The sequence below is a fragment of the Crinia signifera genome, chromosome 19 (assembly GCF_055691185.1).
Source record: "Crinia signifera chromosome 19, ASM5569118v1, whole genome shotgun sequence".
NCBI lineage: Eukaryota > Metazoa > Chordata > Amphibia > Anura > Myobatrachidae > Crinia > Crinia signifera.
The window spans coordinates 116,278,996-116,292,859 of record NC_139226.1 but is presented as its reverse complement, the minus strand read 5'-3'; the positions used below and the strand labels follow the sequence as shown (position 1 = coordinate 116,292,859).

The following is a 13,864-nucleotide window of genomic DNA, read 5'->3' as shown; positions in this document are numbered from 1 at the left end:
AGCTGTCCTTTGCGGTGAGAGTCGCCGGGTCCCAGCAGGTCCCAGCGGCTCCCCCCTCCCTCACACATCCGGCGCTGTTGCTGCTGCGCCGGGCTCTCCTCCTCCCTGCACCCAGAAGAGGATCAGTGCAGGGAGGAGGTCACAGGTCCGGGCAGTACAGCTCTGTGCTGCCCGGACACAGGTGAGGGGGGAGGGGGCGATATGGGGCGGTGGGGGCCCTTGCGGGGCGACGGTGGGTTTGTGCTAGAAGCCCATTGGCTTCTATGGGGCATCGCCAGATTTTTCTGGCGGTGCCCCCCGCCGCGGTAACCCGGCGGGGGATGCTTAGAGCATCCCGAAATGCGGTAAAAACCCCGATAACAGGGTTTTTACCGCATTTTTACCTTAGAGAATCTCCCCCATTATCACTTCACCGAGCTTAATAAATCTGCCCCACAATAACGGCAGTTTTTACATAAGCAGGTAAAACATAAACAACCAGTTTCCTTTCTGACTGGGTGTCATTGAGGTGAAGACTTTTGGCAGTATTCAATGCTCTTGATTCACGTTTTTTTTCAGCAATCAGGGCTGTTTTGTGGCGAAATGGCAAATTATTTCGCTGAAAATTATGTTTGCTGTCTGCCGAAAGCGAACCCCGAATGTCGTCCAATTCGCCATTTTATAGTCGCCACTATTGGCTTTTGGTTTTAAATGGGAAATTTAGCATAGTTCGGCAGAAGTGTATTCAACGCTAAAATGGAGAACTGTGTTCACTTTTTTTTTTTTTGGGTGAAGTTCACCGTTCTGCTCTCGACATCTTTTTTAAATGAACTGAAATCTGTACTTATAAAATAAATGTTTTTTATTCATTTTTTTTTTTTTTGGTGTCTACAAGTCAATTTATTTATTATTTGAAGGATCTTGCTTATTTTATTTCTTTACAAGCACCACATTAATATATTTTTATTCATTTTTTTCCCCTCCATGTTGCATTTGATTGACATGCTCTCTGCCAGGGGTTAACCTGCTCTCTGCCATGCATTCGCCGTGCAGTTCAAAACTGCCCTTTAAGTGATTCAATCAACAATGGTATAATGTATGTTCCTATTTACAGACCTCTGTACTAGTGATCTGTATGATGAAATGCATAAAGCACAAATAAGGACACCATTGACCTGATCTTTCATGTTTCATGTTATCGTCTTGTTTTTCATCACATTCTTTAATTCATTCCTGGTAGCACGGAAAGTGCAGCCTACAGCAACATACCAACAGGGCCAGTGGGTAAGAAGAAACACATACATATAATAGAGTGCTCGCCAAATGTTTGGGGAGATCATTTTGGCTGTTTCCTCCACCAAAGTGCTAGAACTGTGACAGTAACTGTTTTATACCCTGGTGCTTTTTTATTGGGAGCGGTGTACATAAGTGCTCAATCTTTGTGCTGAGAGTAAGTGGGAACATCCTTCCTCTGTCGCTCGTGAGCGGCATTGTCATGTTACCACCTCCCGCACTTCACAGTGCAGTGAATGGGCGCGCATATGACTCAGACATTCCACAGTGACATCACAGGTACCTACCAGCAGCTGAACAAAACATTCCCGTGCTGAGGACAAGGAAAGCCAACATGAGGCGCCCAACATGAAGGCCGAATCTCTTGCATACAGCCCTAGAAACCGACAAAAAAACATTATTTTACAAATTCAAATGAAAAAAGATGGTAAAAGAAATGTTTTTCCAGTTACACACTCACTATGTTCTGTGTTTTATTTAATTGTTGTTACTGCCAATAAAGAATTTGGATAACTCCGTTAAATGCGCTATATTGCATTCAGTATAATATTTGGGAGAGTTATAGAAGAATACCCATTTTGCTAAGGAACGAAAAAATTCACAGTATAAATGTAATTTAATTAAGTAAAGCAGAGGTTCTCATACGTGGTCCTCAAGGCTCCCAACGGCCCTGGTTTTGAATATATCCATGCTTGGCCACAGGTGACTTAATTAGTGATGAAAATAACCATCTGTAATAAGCCGTGGATACACTTAACACCTGGACCAGTACCGTTCCTGGAGGACCATGTTCGAAAGCCTCTGAATTAAAAGTAATGGTAAATGATTTCACATTGGACAGGCTTATAACTATTATGTATGTACAGGCATATTACACGGTTCTTGGATTTTATGCAGCAACTCGGAAAAAAGGAAATCCTATTTAAATGCACAAACAACGCACACTATGAAACGACACACTCACCTATATGAAATAATGTACAAGACACAAAAACCACTGACCTCCATAGGTAATGGACAGATACTCCTTAGAGCTGCATGTTTCTCACAAAGGACACATTTTGTCAAAAACCACTACAGTGATGACACCAGAACTCATCAAATACTATTAAACCAGTCCTGGTTTTAAAAATTGACCAATTCACCAAATCCGTAAGACAAATAAGTAAGGGGCCCACCAAAGACAAGTGAGTTAGGGGCCCAGCATAGGTTAGGCCACCTCAGTCTGCCCCAGGCTCAAGCACTGCTAGCCCCCACTTCTTGGTGTGTCATCTCAGTATGCTTCGACTGTCACAACTTTGCATGCTACCATTGTCTTCTAAGCATGCTCCACTTATTACCACTGTCCTTCTAGCATGCTCCACCCACAACCGTCCTCCCAGCACACTCCGCTCGCCACCACTGTCCTCTCTGCACACTCCGCTCGCCACCACTGTCCTCCCAGCACACTCCGCTCGCCACCACTGTCCTCCCAGCACACTCCACTCGCCACCACTGTCCTTCGAGCACATTCCGTTCGCCACCACTGTCCTTCGAGCACACTCCGTTCGCCACCTCTGTCCTCCCAACACACTCCACTCGCCACCACTGTCCCCCTAGCAGGCTCTGACCACAAAAATCCTCCCAGCACACTTCACTCGCCACCACTGTCCTCCCAGCTCACTCGGCTCGCCACCACTGTCCTCCTAGCACACTCCGCTCGCCACCACTGTTCCCCTAGCAGGCTCCGCTCACCACCACTGTCCTCCCAGCACACTTCGCTCGCCACCACTGTCCTCCCAGCACACTCCGCTCGCCACCACTGTCCTCCCAGCACACTCCGCTCGCCACCACTGTCCTCCCAGCACACTCCGCTCGCCACCACTGTCCTCCCAGCACACTCCGCTCGCCACCACTGTCCTCCCAGCACACTCCGCTCGCCACCACTGTCCTCCCAGCACACTCCGCTCGCCACCACTGTCCTCCCAGCACACTCCGCTCGCCACCACTGTCCTTCCAGAACACTCTGCTCACCACCACTGTCCTTCCAGAACACTCTGCTCGCCACCACTGTCCTCCCAGAACACTCCGCTCGCCACCACTGTCCTCCCAGCACACTCCGCTCGCCACCACTGTCCTCCGAGCACACTCCGTTCGCCACCTCTGTCCTCCCAACACACTCGGCTCGCCACCACTGTCCTCCTAGCACACTTTGCTCGCCACCACTGTTCCCCTAGCAGGCTCCGCTCACCACCACTGTCCTCCCAGCACACTCCGCTCGCCACCACTGTCCTCCCAGCACACTCCGCTCACCACCACTGTCCTCCCAGCACACTCCGCTCGCCACCACTGTCCTCCCAGCACACTCCGCTCGCCACCACTGTCCTCCCAGAACACTCCGCTCGCCACCACTGTCCTCCCAGAACACTCCGCTCGCCACCACTGTCCTCCCAGAACACTCCGCTCGCCACCACTATCCTCCCAGAACACTCCGCTCGCCACCACTGTCCTCCCAGAACACTCCGCTCGCCACCACTGTCCTCCCAGAACACTCCGCTCGCCACCTCTGTCCTCCCAGAACACTCCGCTCGCCAACTCTGTCCTCCCACAACACTCCGCTCGCCACCTCTGTCCTCCCAACACACTCCACTCCTCACCCTAGCAGGCTCCGCCCACAACCGTCCTCCCAGCACAATTCGCTTGTCACCACTGTCCTCCCAGCACACTCCGCTCGCCACCACTGTCCTCCCAGCACACTCCGCTCGCCACCACTGTCCTCCCAGCACACTCCGCTCGCCACCACTGTCCTCCCAGCACACTCCGCTCGCCACCACTGTCCTCCCAGGACACTCCGCTCGCCACCACTGTCCTCCCAGGACACTCCGCTCGCCACCACTGTCCTCCCAGGACACGCCGCTCGCCACCACTGTCCCCCTAGCAGGCTCCGCCCACAAACGTCCTCCCAGCACACTTCACTTGCCACCACTGTCCTCCCAGCACACTCCACTCGCCACCACTGTCCTCCCAGCACACTCCGCTCGCCACCACTGTCCTCCCAGCACACTCCACTCACCACCACTGTCCTCCCAGCACACTCCACTCGCCACCACTGTTCCCCTAGCAGGCTCCGGCGACCACCGAGCCTGAAAGTTGACAAAAGCATTATGTCGGCAGTGGAAAGGTCGACAGTCAAAAGGTTTATGTGAGTTTTTCACATGCTTTTTGTCTCGAATAGTCAGTCGACATGGACATTAAGGGTCTTATTCTAGTTCACTCTTTCTTACAAAATCCTTCTTCGATGGACAAAACTATGTGCACTGCAGGTGGGGCAGATGTTACTTGTGTAGAGAGAATTAGATTTGGGTGGGGTTTTACTTCAAAATGAGATCTATATTGCAGTGTAAAAATAAAGCAGCCAGTATTTACCCTGCACAGAAACAAAATAACTCACCTAAATCTTATTCTCTCTGCACATTTTACATCTGCCCCCCTGCAGTGCACATGGTTTTGTCCATCTAAGAAGGAATTGGTCAGAAAGAGTGAACTAGAATAAGGCCCTAAGTGTACCGCTGCGCTCGCCATGCTTCAGGCACACTATTATATTCTCCCACCACGCCATATTGGATGGTAGGGTATGAAATACCACCTGTTGGCACATGTCAGTAGTTGACATAACGTATGTCGACCGTATGACCATAACCCTATTCTTACATTGCATTTCCTGGAAACAATGTGACATAATGCCCATTACTGCTGACAGACCACCTTCACTCTGCAATAAAGACCATGCTTCCCTAAGGGGAGTTTCCATAGTTACATGACACCAGAACGGGTACGGGACGGAGAGTACATCTTCAGGCTGACAATGTCATGGACAGTTTACGAAAGAAACAAAAACTAAAGGCAGAAAGAAATGAACCAAATAAATGAAGCAGAGCAGCAAATGTGTAACCAAGGTTTCAAAAACAGACACGATTTACTGTAATATACAAGAAAAAAACACAGGTAGTCTATGTCGCACTCCCTATGCCTACGCAAGCACACGTAAGGATTCATTTTAAATTAATGGGGGAAAAACATTCTAACTATGCTTCTAGGTCACTATATACAGTACACCCTGACATACTTACTTGTAGAAATAAAGTTCACACACGCAACTTATAAATGCTAGAAAGCATCGTATGAAGTAAAACACCAGAACCTGCAAGAGACAACAGGAGATTACACCACTTATTATTTCTCTTATCATCATCTTATCATGGGGTATCACTGACGGTGTAATGGTTAGCATTACTGCCTCACAGCGCTGAGGTCATGGGTTCAATTCCCACCATGTCCCTGACTGTGTGGAGTTTGTATATTCTCCCCGTGCTTGCGTGGGTTTCCTCCGGGGACTCCGGTTTCCTCCCACAATCCAAAAATATACTGGTAGGTTAATTGGCTCCCAACAAAATTAACCCTAGAATGTCTGTGTGTGCGTGTACATGTGGTAGGGAATATAGATTGTAAGCTCCACTGGGCAGGGACAGATGTGAATGGGCAACTATACTCTGTACAGCGCTGCAGAATATGTGTGCGCTATATAAGAAACTGTTAATAAGAAATAAATGTGCGTTTTCTTACTGGCAGTAGCTGCGCTTCTCATTATCACAATTCCATTATATATTTACAAATGATGACATGCATGAGATTGGGTTTTGCTTGGGGTATACAGTAGGCCATTTTGTCGACATGCATTGCGTCGACCACTGAAAGTCGACATGGCTCAGGTTGACACATGAAATAGGTGGACATGGATAAGGTCAAAAGGGTTAGAAGGTCAACACAAGCATTAGGTCAACAATGGGAAGGTCAACATGAGTTTTTCTGCCCCGAAAGTCGACATGGACACCGTCAAAGTGTACCGCTGCGCTCGCCATGCTTCGGGCGCGGTGCCTCACTGAGCTCGGCACACTATTATATTCACCCTTCACGCCATAGTGGATGCTGGGGCATGAAATACCGCCTGTTGGCTCAAATATACACGTCAACGGTTTGACCTCCCATTGTCGGCCTAATGTTTGTGTCGACATTGCAGCCCTGTCAATCTTAGCCATGTCGACTTAGCCATTCAGTGGTCGACTCAAGGCCTGTCAGCCCAATATGGGTGGACCCAATGACCATATCCCTTTGCTTGTACATAGGGGTAATGAAAGCAGCCGTAGAATGTATTGTAAGCTTTCAGCTCTCTGGCCAAGTGCCCGCAGCTATTCAATTACTGCCTGCAGTCAGCCCTGTGGGTAATACAAGGTGAGGCCTCGATTCCGGGTTAAGGGATAAAGTGGACAGAGACAAAGTACCAGCCAGCTCCTACCTGTAATTTTTCAAACACAGCCTGTAACAAGGCAGTTAGGAGCTGATTGCCTGGTACTTTGGGGACGATGTATTATAGTGACATGTATGGTGCCACTATAGCATCTCCTATACCCCCTCGTTACCGAGGTGAAGCAGGAAGCTACATACAGTATACAAGCTGCATGAACATCCTGTTTGCCGGAGAGAAAACTTCCCACCCCGGTGATCCCCGCTTAAGCACACAGCGTATCAGCCCAGTGATGAGGTGTTGTGTCTCCCTACCTGACCGGCTCCAGTGAGCAAGTGCGAGATCTCGCTAATCACATGACATCTCACACACAGCTCGGAACCAGCACCCACCACAGGGAGACCTGCAGTCAATACTGATTGCTGCAGGATTCGGAGTGGTCAGTGAACCTGCATCCCCACTTTTGTGCACATTCTGTAAAATGACAGAAGCTGATCGGTTAGTATGGGCAACTTCTCAGCATCAAAGGCTTGATATCTCGGCCACCAAACCTTTGTTGTTAATGATGCTGTTGAAAATAAAGAGGTTGGGACAGATTGTAACAAAGTTCACCAAAATACTTGATCTTGCCCACTCACGGTGAGATGTGTGTAGGTGCATATGAGTCATACAATTTGGACAGTACACGGGGTGCAATTTGAACTACACCTGATTTTTGACTACACTAAAATAGTCAATTACAGGGTACATGCGATCTAGTTAAATAATACCTACCTGCACATACTTTTTTGCCTTGCGACAGGGACTACGCGGAGCGTACATTGCAAGACAAAAAAACACTGTTCGCTTTTCACTAAACGTGATGCGATAATCGCACAGTGTGTGGGCACCTTAATGGGAAGCTTTATCAATGAGTGACATTCTTGTAATCATTTGTCATGACTGCTAAATAGTTCTCCAGCCAATCAGTTTATGTTATTTTTTTAAACACCTGACATGAAACGATTGGCTGGAGAAGCATTCATCATTCCCAACAAGCGATCACAAGAACACAGCTGCCCCTAGATCCAGCGTTCACAGAACATATATAATTGGCACAGGCAGGGTGTGTGGTGCACATGTCCAAGGAAGGACCAACAACGCCTGACCCGCACCCATAGGTGATATTACTGTACCTGTCCATCAGCCACATATCACTGGGAAAATGTATTTTCATGAAGATGGGCATCTGCAGGGTAGAGTGATCACTGGGAAAATGGTGTGGGTGCCATGTTGCCGGAGATCAGCACCTGTATAATAGACTGGGACACAGGTCCAAAGTCTACTTAGGGAATGTGCTGGCAAGAGAGGGGGAAGGGGGGGGGGGGGGGCACACAGAGAGGGGACACTGCCTCCCTTCTCTTTTAAACCATACCTGTATTCATAACCGTGTTTACCTGGGAGATAATCAGCTCTACCAGCGGCTGTAAATAACCATTGGATGATGCTCTGTATGAGCTTTGCTACACCTGTGTTATTACCAGACGTGTGAGGAATCGACGGTCTTACCTTGTTTGTCTGAAGGACATTGGCATGGAACCATGCAGGCAATGCATGGAGCCAGAGGTAAGCATAAGAGCGTATGGCGTACGCTGGAGAATACTCCCAGGTCTGGAATCCTTTGCCATAGACGAGGTAGTGCGTCTAAAGGAACACATCACTGTTATTCGAAATCCTTCATGGCAGCACGTTACTGAGACGAATGCTTCTGCTTACATGTATAATGCTCAATATTTCTACAAGGAAAATACTAAGAGGGGAAATAGATGTTGGTGTATTCCTGACAAGTAACAGCTACTGTACATAATATACTCACAGAGTTGTAGTTTTATGTTCTACTTTTCCTCTTCTAACAGTACAAAAAAAAACAACACTAACTACTAATATAAGATTACAGATCTACTTCTCAGTTCCCCATTAGACTTGAGGTGTTGCGGAGTAATTATGAGGATTAGCTTTCATGTCCCACAGCACTAGGGCCATGATTCCCACCCATAGGGTTGATTCTGAGGTAAATGAGAGAATATGCTATAGGCAGCAACTTGTGCAAATAGATGGCTGCTCTGCCTCGCTGCAGTGTCTGAAGATTATCTGTAAAAAGACATCTGATCGGAGAGCTCCAGATACAGCCAAACACTGGGCCTTATTCTGGTTCACTCTCAGAGGCAAATTATTTCTCAAATGGACAAAACCATGTGCACTGCAGGTGGGGCAGATGTAACATGCAGAGAGAATTAGATTTGGGTGGGGTTTTTCTTCAAAGTGAGATCTATATTGCCGTGTAGAAATAAATCAGTATTTTCCCTGCACAGAAACAAAATAACTCACCCAAATCTAATTCTCTCTGCACATGTTACATCTGACCCCCACAGTGCACATGGTTTTGTCCATTTGAGAAGGAATTTGCCTCTAAGAGTGAACCAGAATAAGGCCCATATTTGCAATCTCTCACCTTTGCTCAGGATTCTAACCATGAAAATCTCTTCTCAATTATCACGTCCCAAACCCAATATCCAACATGTTACTACTTTAAAGACAAGACTGTCAAGATCAGACATGAATGATCTCATTCTCTAAAGACACCTGCTCAGTTTCCTTCCCGTAATCTCTGTCATCGCTCTTCATTTGATCAGACACTTCCTCCTCCCACTATACTACCTAGCCATATGACCTCCTTCCTCCCCTAGTCTATTAACTAGTTACATGACACCCCTCTTCCCACTCTTCTACATTTCCAGTTCACACCCTCTGAGCAATCTACTACCTATCTAATTCACACCCCTCCTTCCACACTACTACCTATCCATCTGACACCTCCCACAATACTACCTATCCATCTGACACCTCCCACACTACTACCTATCCATCTGACACCTCCCACACTACTACCTATCCATCTGACACCTCCAACACTACTGCCTATCCATCTGACACCTCCCACACTACTACCTATCCATCTGACACCTCCCACACTACTACCTATCCATCTGACACCTCCCACAATACTACCTATCCATCTGACACCTCCCACACTACTACCTATCCATCTGACACCTCCCACACTACTACCTATCCATCTGACACCTCCAACTCTTACTACATATCCATCTGACACCTCCCACTCTACTACCTATCCATCTGACACCTCCCACTCTACTACCTATCCATCTGACACCTCCCACTCTACTACCTATCCTTCTGACACCTCCCACTCTACCTATCCATCTGACACCTCCCACTCTACTACCTATCCATCTGACACCTCCCACTCTAATACTTAGCCATAACACCCCTGCTCCCCCAGTCTATTAGCTAGTTACTTGACACTCCTCTTCCCACCCTCTCAACCTTCTACTACCTATCAATCTGACCCCCTTCCTCCTACACTTCTATCTATCCATTTCACAGCCCTCCCACTCTACTACCTATCCATTCGACAACCCTCCTCCCACTCTGCTACCTATCCACTTCACACCCCTCCACTCGCTCTAGTTAGTACCTATCCATCTGACACCTTTCCTACCACTCTACTACCTATCGACTTCACACCTTTCCCACTCTAATACCCTTCCTCCTACACTACTACCTATCTATCCATCTGACACCATTCCTACCACTAAACTGCCTATCCACTTCACACCTTTCCCACTCTAATGCCCTTCCTCCTAAACTACTACCTATCCATCTGACACCTCCCACTCTACTACCTAGCCATATGACACCCCTACTTCCCCAGTCTACCACCTAGTTACTTGTCACCCCTCTGCTACCTTTCCACTTCACACCCCTCCCACTCTACTACCTATCGATTCACGTCTCTGCTTCCACACCACTACCTATTCAGTTGACATCACTTCCTCCTACTCTACTAACTATCCACCTGACACCTTTCCAAAAGGGACAGGTAGAAATAAAAAAACGGTATCATGTAGAGCCAGCATTGGCAGTGCTAAAGGGTTCTCAGACTTTCCATTCCCGAACAGATATACTCACAGGTTCCCAGTAGTTGAAGGTTTCATCACAGTCGGAGATATTGCTCAGCAGTGCTGCACAAAACCTGGCAGATATCAGGCATTTAAATGCAGTAGCCCCTTCCGGTGCCCACACTTGGCCTGCTTTACTGTACGTAGAACTATAAAAACAACCCAAATGTGTGGTTAGTGCTGAATTTCACTACAACACCCTGTAAGTATGATTGAAATAAACGACAGAGCATATCTTGCAGGACTTTGTCAAGTACTTGCTGCAGAATGGATGCACACAAATACAGGCAATGTATACATTTCAAACATAAATCCAAACACATGCTACTGTATTGTACTATACAGGTGCCATGATCTGCAACAATATCCAATAACCAAACACACCACAGGCTACATGAAGTACTCTTATAGAAGCAACAGTACTCTTTACCTAGAAGGGCGGGCATCGCATGCACTAAAAAATCGCATGCGATGCGACCGACGCGATGCCCGCGATTTCCCATAGGGAACAATGTTAAATGTCCCAATTGACCCGATTTTCCTGTTCAATGTCTCAATTGACCCGATTTTTCCATAGGAAACAATGTTAAATGGCCCACAGAGGCCAAATAGGCACCCTGAAGTGTGAAATGGCCCCCACAATTGTTAACGCCACCCCACGATCAACGTCAACCCGAAGCGCGGCGAGCGCAGTGAGCCCGCGAGGGGCAGCGGTACGCGTCCTATGACCTTTTCATACCCCCACTATCCACGTCGGCGTGGAGTTGAGAATAGAAAGTGTGGCGAGCGCAGCGCGCCCCGCGAGGGGACGCGGACACCTTCACAGGTATATGCGTCCCCTCGCGGGCTTCACAGCTGTCCGCGTCCGCTCGCCACGCTTCGGGCTCGGTGGCTCGCCACACTTTCTATTCTCAACTCCACGCCGACGTGGATAGTGGGGGTATGAAAAAGGTCGTAAGACGCGTACCGCTGCGCTCGCCACGCTTTGGGTTCACGTTGATCGTGGGGTGGCGTTAACAATTGTGGGGGCCAATTAACATTGTTTCCTATGGAAAATCGGGTCAATTGAGACATTGAACAGGAAAATCGGGTCAATTGGGACATTTAACATTGTTCCCTATGGGAAATCGCGGGCATCGCGTCGGTCGCATCGCATGCGATTTTTTGGTCGCATGCGATGCGACCGACGCAATTTTTTTTTTACTAACGATGCCCACGATCAAAATCGTGGGCGCCCTTCTAGGTAAAGAGTACCGAAGCAACTGATGACAAGCCATCATAGAACTATCAGTATTTATAACTAATAGTAAATGCACATTATATATATAGGCACTCCAAACTACAATAAGCTGCATAAGCCCAATGGTTTAAAAGTGCAACATTTCAGACTTCCAAAGCCATTCCTCATGCAATACAAACATACAACTCTAAGAGAATTAAAAATTAAAAAAAAAAAAGTAAAAATCATAGTATAATGACCAATGTATGTTGTATGTTGGGTACTAATATGTTAGTTGGGCACCCACTATAGTTAGTACGCTCATATCCCCCACTATTCATGTCGGCATGGAGTTGATTTTATATAGTGTGGCGAGTGCAGCGAGCCCGAAGCGTGGAGAGTACGAGCCCCATGAGGGGACACAGAGAACTAAGCAAATAGCTTAGTGGGCGCCCAACTAACATATAAGTACTGTATGTTTTATACATAAGGATCATAAGCAGTCCAAGGTTTTATGGCTCCCTACGGAAAATTTCAACCAACCACACACCAATATCAACTTTCCACAACCTCAGATGAAAGTGTGGAAGTGGCATCTCAAAAGTACAGCACCTGCCATTTGCATTAAGTTCAAAAAGGATGCCTCTCTCATGCTTTATTTTGTGTAGACTCAGGGGCGCCCCCGAGATTCAGTAGCCCCTAGGCAGCTGCTTTATACCACTTTTACACTAGAACTGCTTTGTCGCACCCAGGTTTTTGGACTCGGCTCCAACCCGGATGCGACATTATGCCGGAGCTTGGAGATGACATCATCTCCAAGCGCCAGGAAACCAGCCAGCCGGGACCCCGATACGCTGGGGGCAAGCCCAGCACCCGGGAAAGCTGCTGGGCTGCCCCCTGCCTCCACACGCCCCCAGCTTCGTTCTGTGAGGTTAATGGATGCCGCACACAGGCATCCATTCACCTCCTCCAAGCCTCCGCTGCTGTCTGCATAGTACCGCAGACAGCAGCGGAGGCTGTACACTCAACCTCCGGACTGACCGCAGGACGCTGCGGTCCGGAGGTATGGGCTCCCCTATTGGTGGAAATGGGTCTGACCCGGGTTACCCATTTACACGGCCCCTGACTCTGGGGATGACCTGTGTCCGACCCTGAGCATCTGCCGGGTTGGACACCCGGAAAACAACACCCAGGTTATTTTTTTTTTTTTACCCCATTTATAACAAGTCCCGACCTGGAGTGGAGAGGCAATATCCCGGGTTGAGGCTCTGGTGTAAAAGGGGTATTATGGTACAGTTGGCAGTTGGCCCTGCAACCTGATACACGCTGCAACTACAGATTGTGAAAACAAATAGTCTAATGTTAAATGCGCAGTAACACATACAGTACTAGATACTGTACAGAACATCGGTTACTGTATCTACCTTTGCACCTTTAAACCAAAACCCATTGGACTTATGCAGCATATTGGAGTTTGGTGTGCAATTTATTGAAATCTTTTTCTGACACCCCATATTTAAACTAGACCCCTTGGCTTATAGTTACCAATGATCTTCTCACATGCATGCTGTCTGGCCATGCAAGCTACAGTATAACATATCTGCATCTAAACCCCAGGTAACATACAATCACAGCCAACGGTCTGTATTACATGACATATAGTGAATCATATGTAAGTAGTGTTATCACATGTAAAGCTTATGAACTGCTATGGAAATATGCATGCACAGAAGCACTCGTCACACAATAGACATGCATCTGATAGCCAAAGAAGCCCTTACTCGGCCGTGTGCTCGGTCGGCCGGGCTTCTTCTCTCTGTTTAACGCTATTCTCATGTCTCTCTCCTCCGGTTCCCTTCCACCGCTGGCGAGCTCCTTTGGATGCCATAGCTACTAAGGGCAAGAGATCAGCACTTCCGGGTAATCGTTATTACTGGGAAATAACCAGGCGCCATTTTTCTTCAGGGCAGCTTCACAAACAGCAGCCGTATTCTGCGGGTTTTTTAAATGACGTGTCCTAAACCCAAGCTATATGACAGGTGTAATAGGGTACCACAGAAAAACACATGG

At 47.8% G+C, this 13,864-nt stretch overlaps 2 protein-coding genes across 3 annotated transcripts in view; one reads left to right on the top strand and one right to left on the bottom strand.

Annotated features, from left to right (window-relative positions):
• The window catches only part of ALG9 (ALG9 alpha-1,2-mannosyltransferase), a 143,014-nt gene extending 129,264 nt beyond the window's left edge, over window positions 1-13,750 (bottom strand). The window contains exons 1-5 of one of the 2 annotated variants that reach the window (XM_083163218.1): window positions 13,576-13,750; window positions 10,586-10,724; window positions 8,102-8,236; window positions 5,382-5,452; window positions 1,560-1,648 (exon numbers count right to left, since the gene is read on the bottom strand). In XM_083163218.1, coding sequence (XP_083019344.1) covers window positions 1,560-1,648; window positions 5,382-5,452; window positions 8,102-8,236; window positions 10,586-10,724; window positions 13,576-13,682 — 541 coding nt within the window. In that variant the 5' untranslated portion in view covers window positions 13,683-13,750. The remainder of the gene's footprint in view (window positions 1-1,559; window positions 1,649-5,381; window positions 5,453-8,101; window positions 8,237-10,585; window positions 10,725-13,575) is intronic. The other variant, XM_083163217.1, reaches the window with a different exon arrangement.
• CFAP68 (cilia and flagella associated protein 68) overlaps window positions 1-13,864 on the top strand; it is an 89,056-nt gene that overhangs the window by 41,343 nt on the left and 33,849 nt on the right. The window lies entirely within an intron of this gene.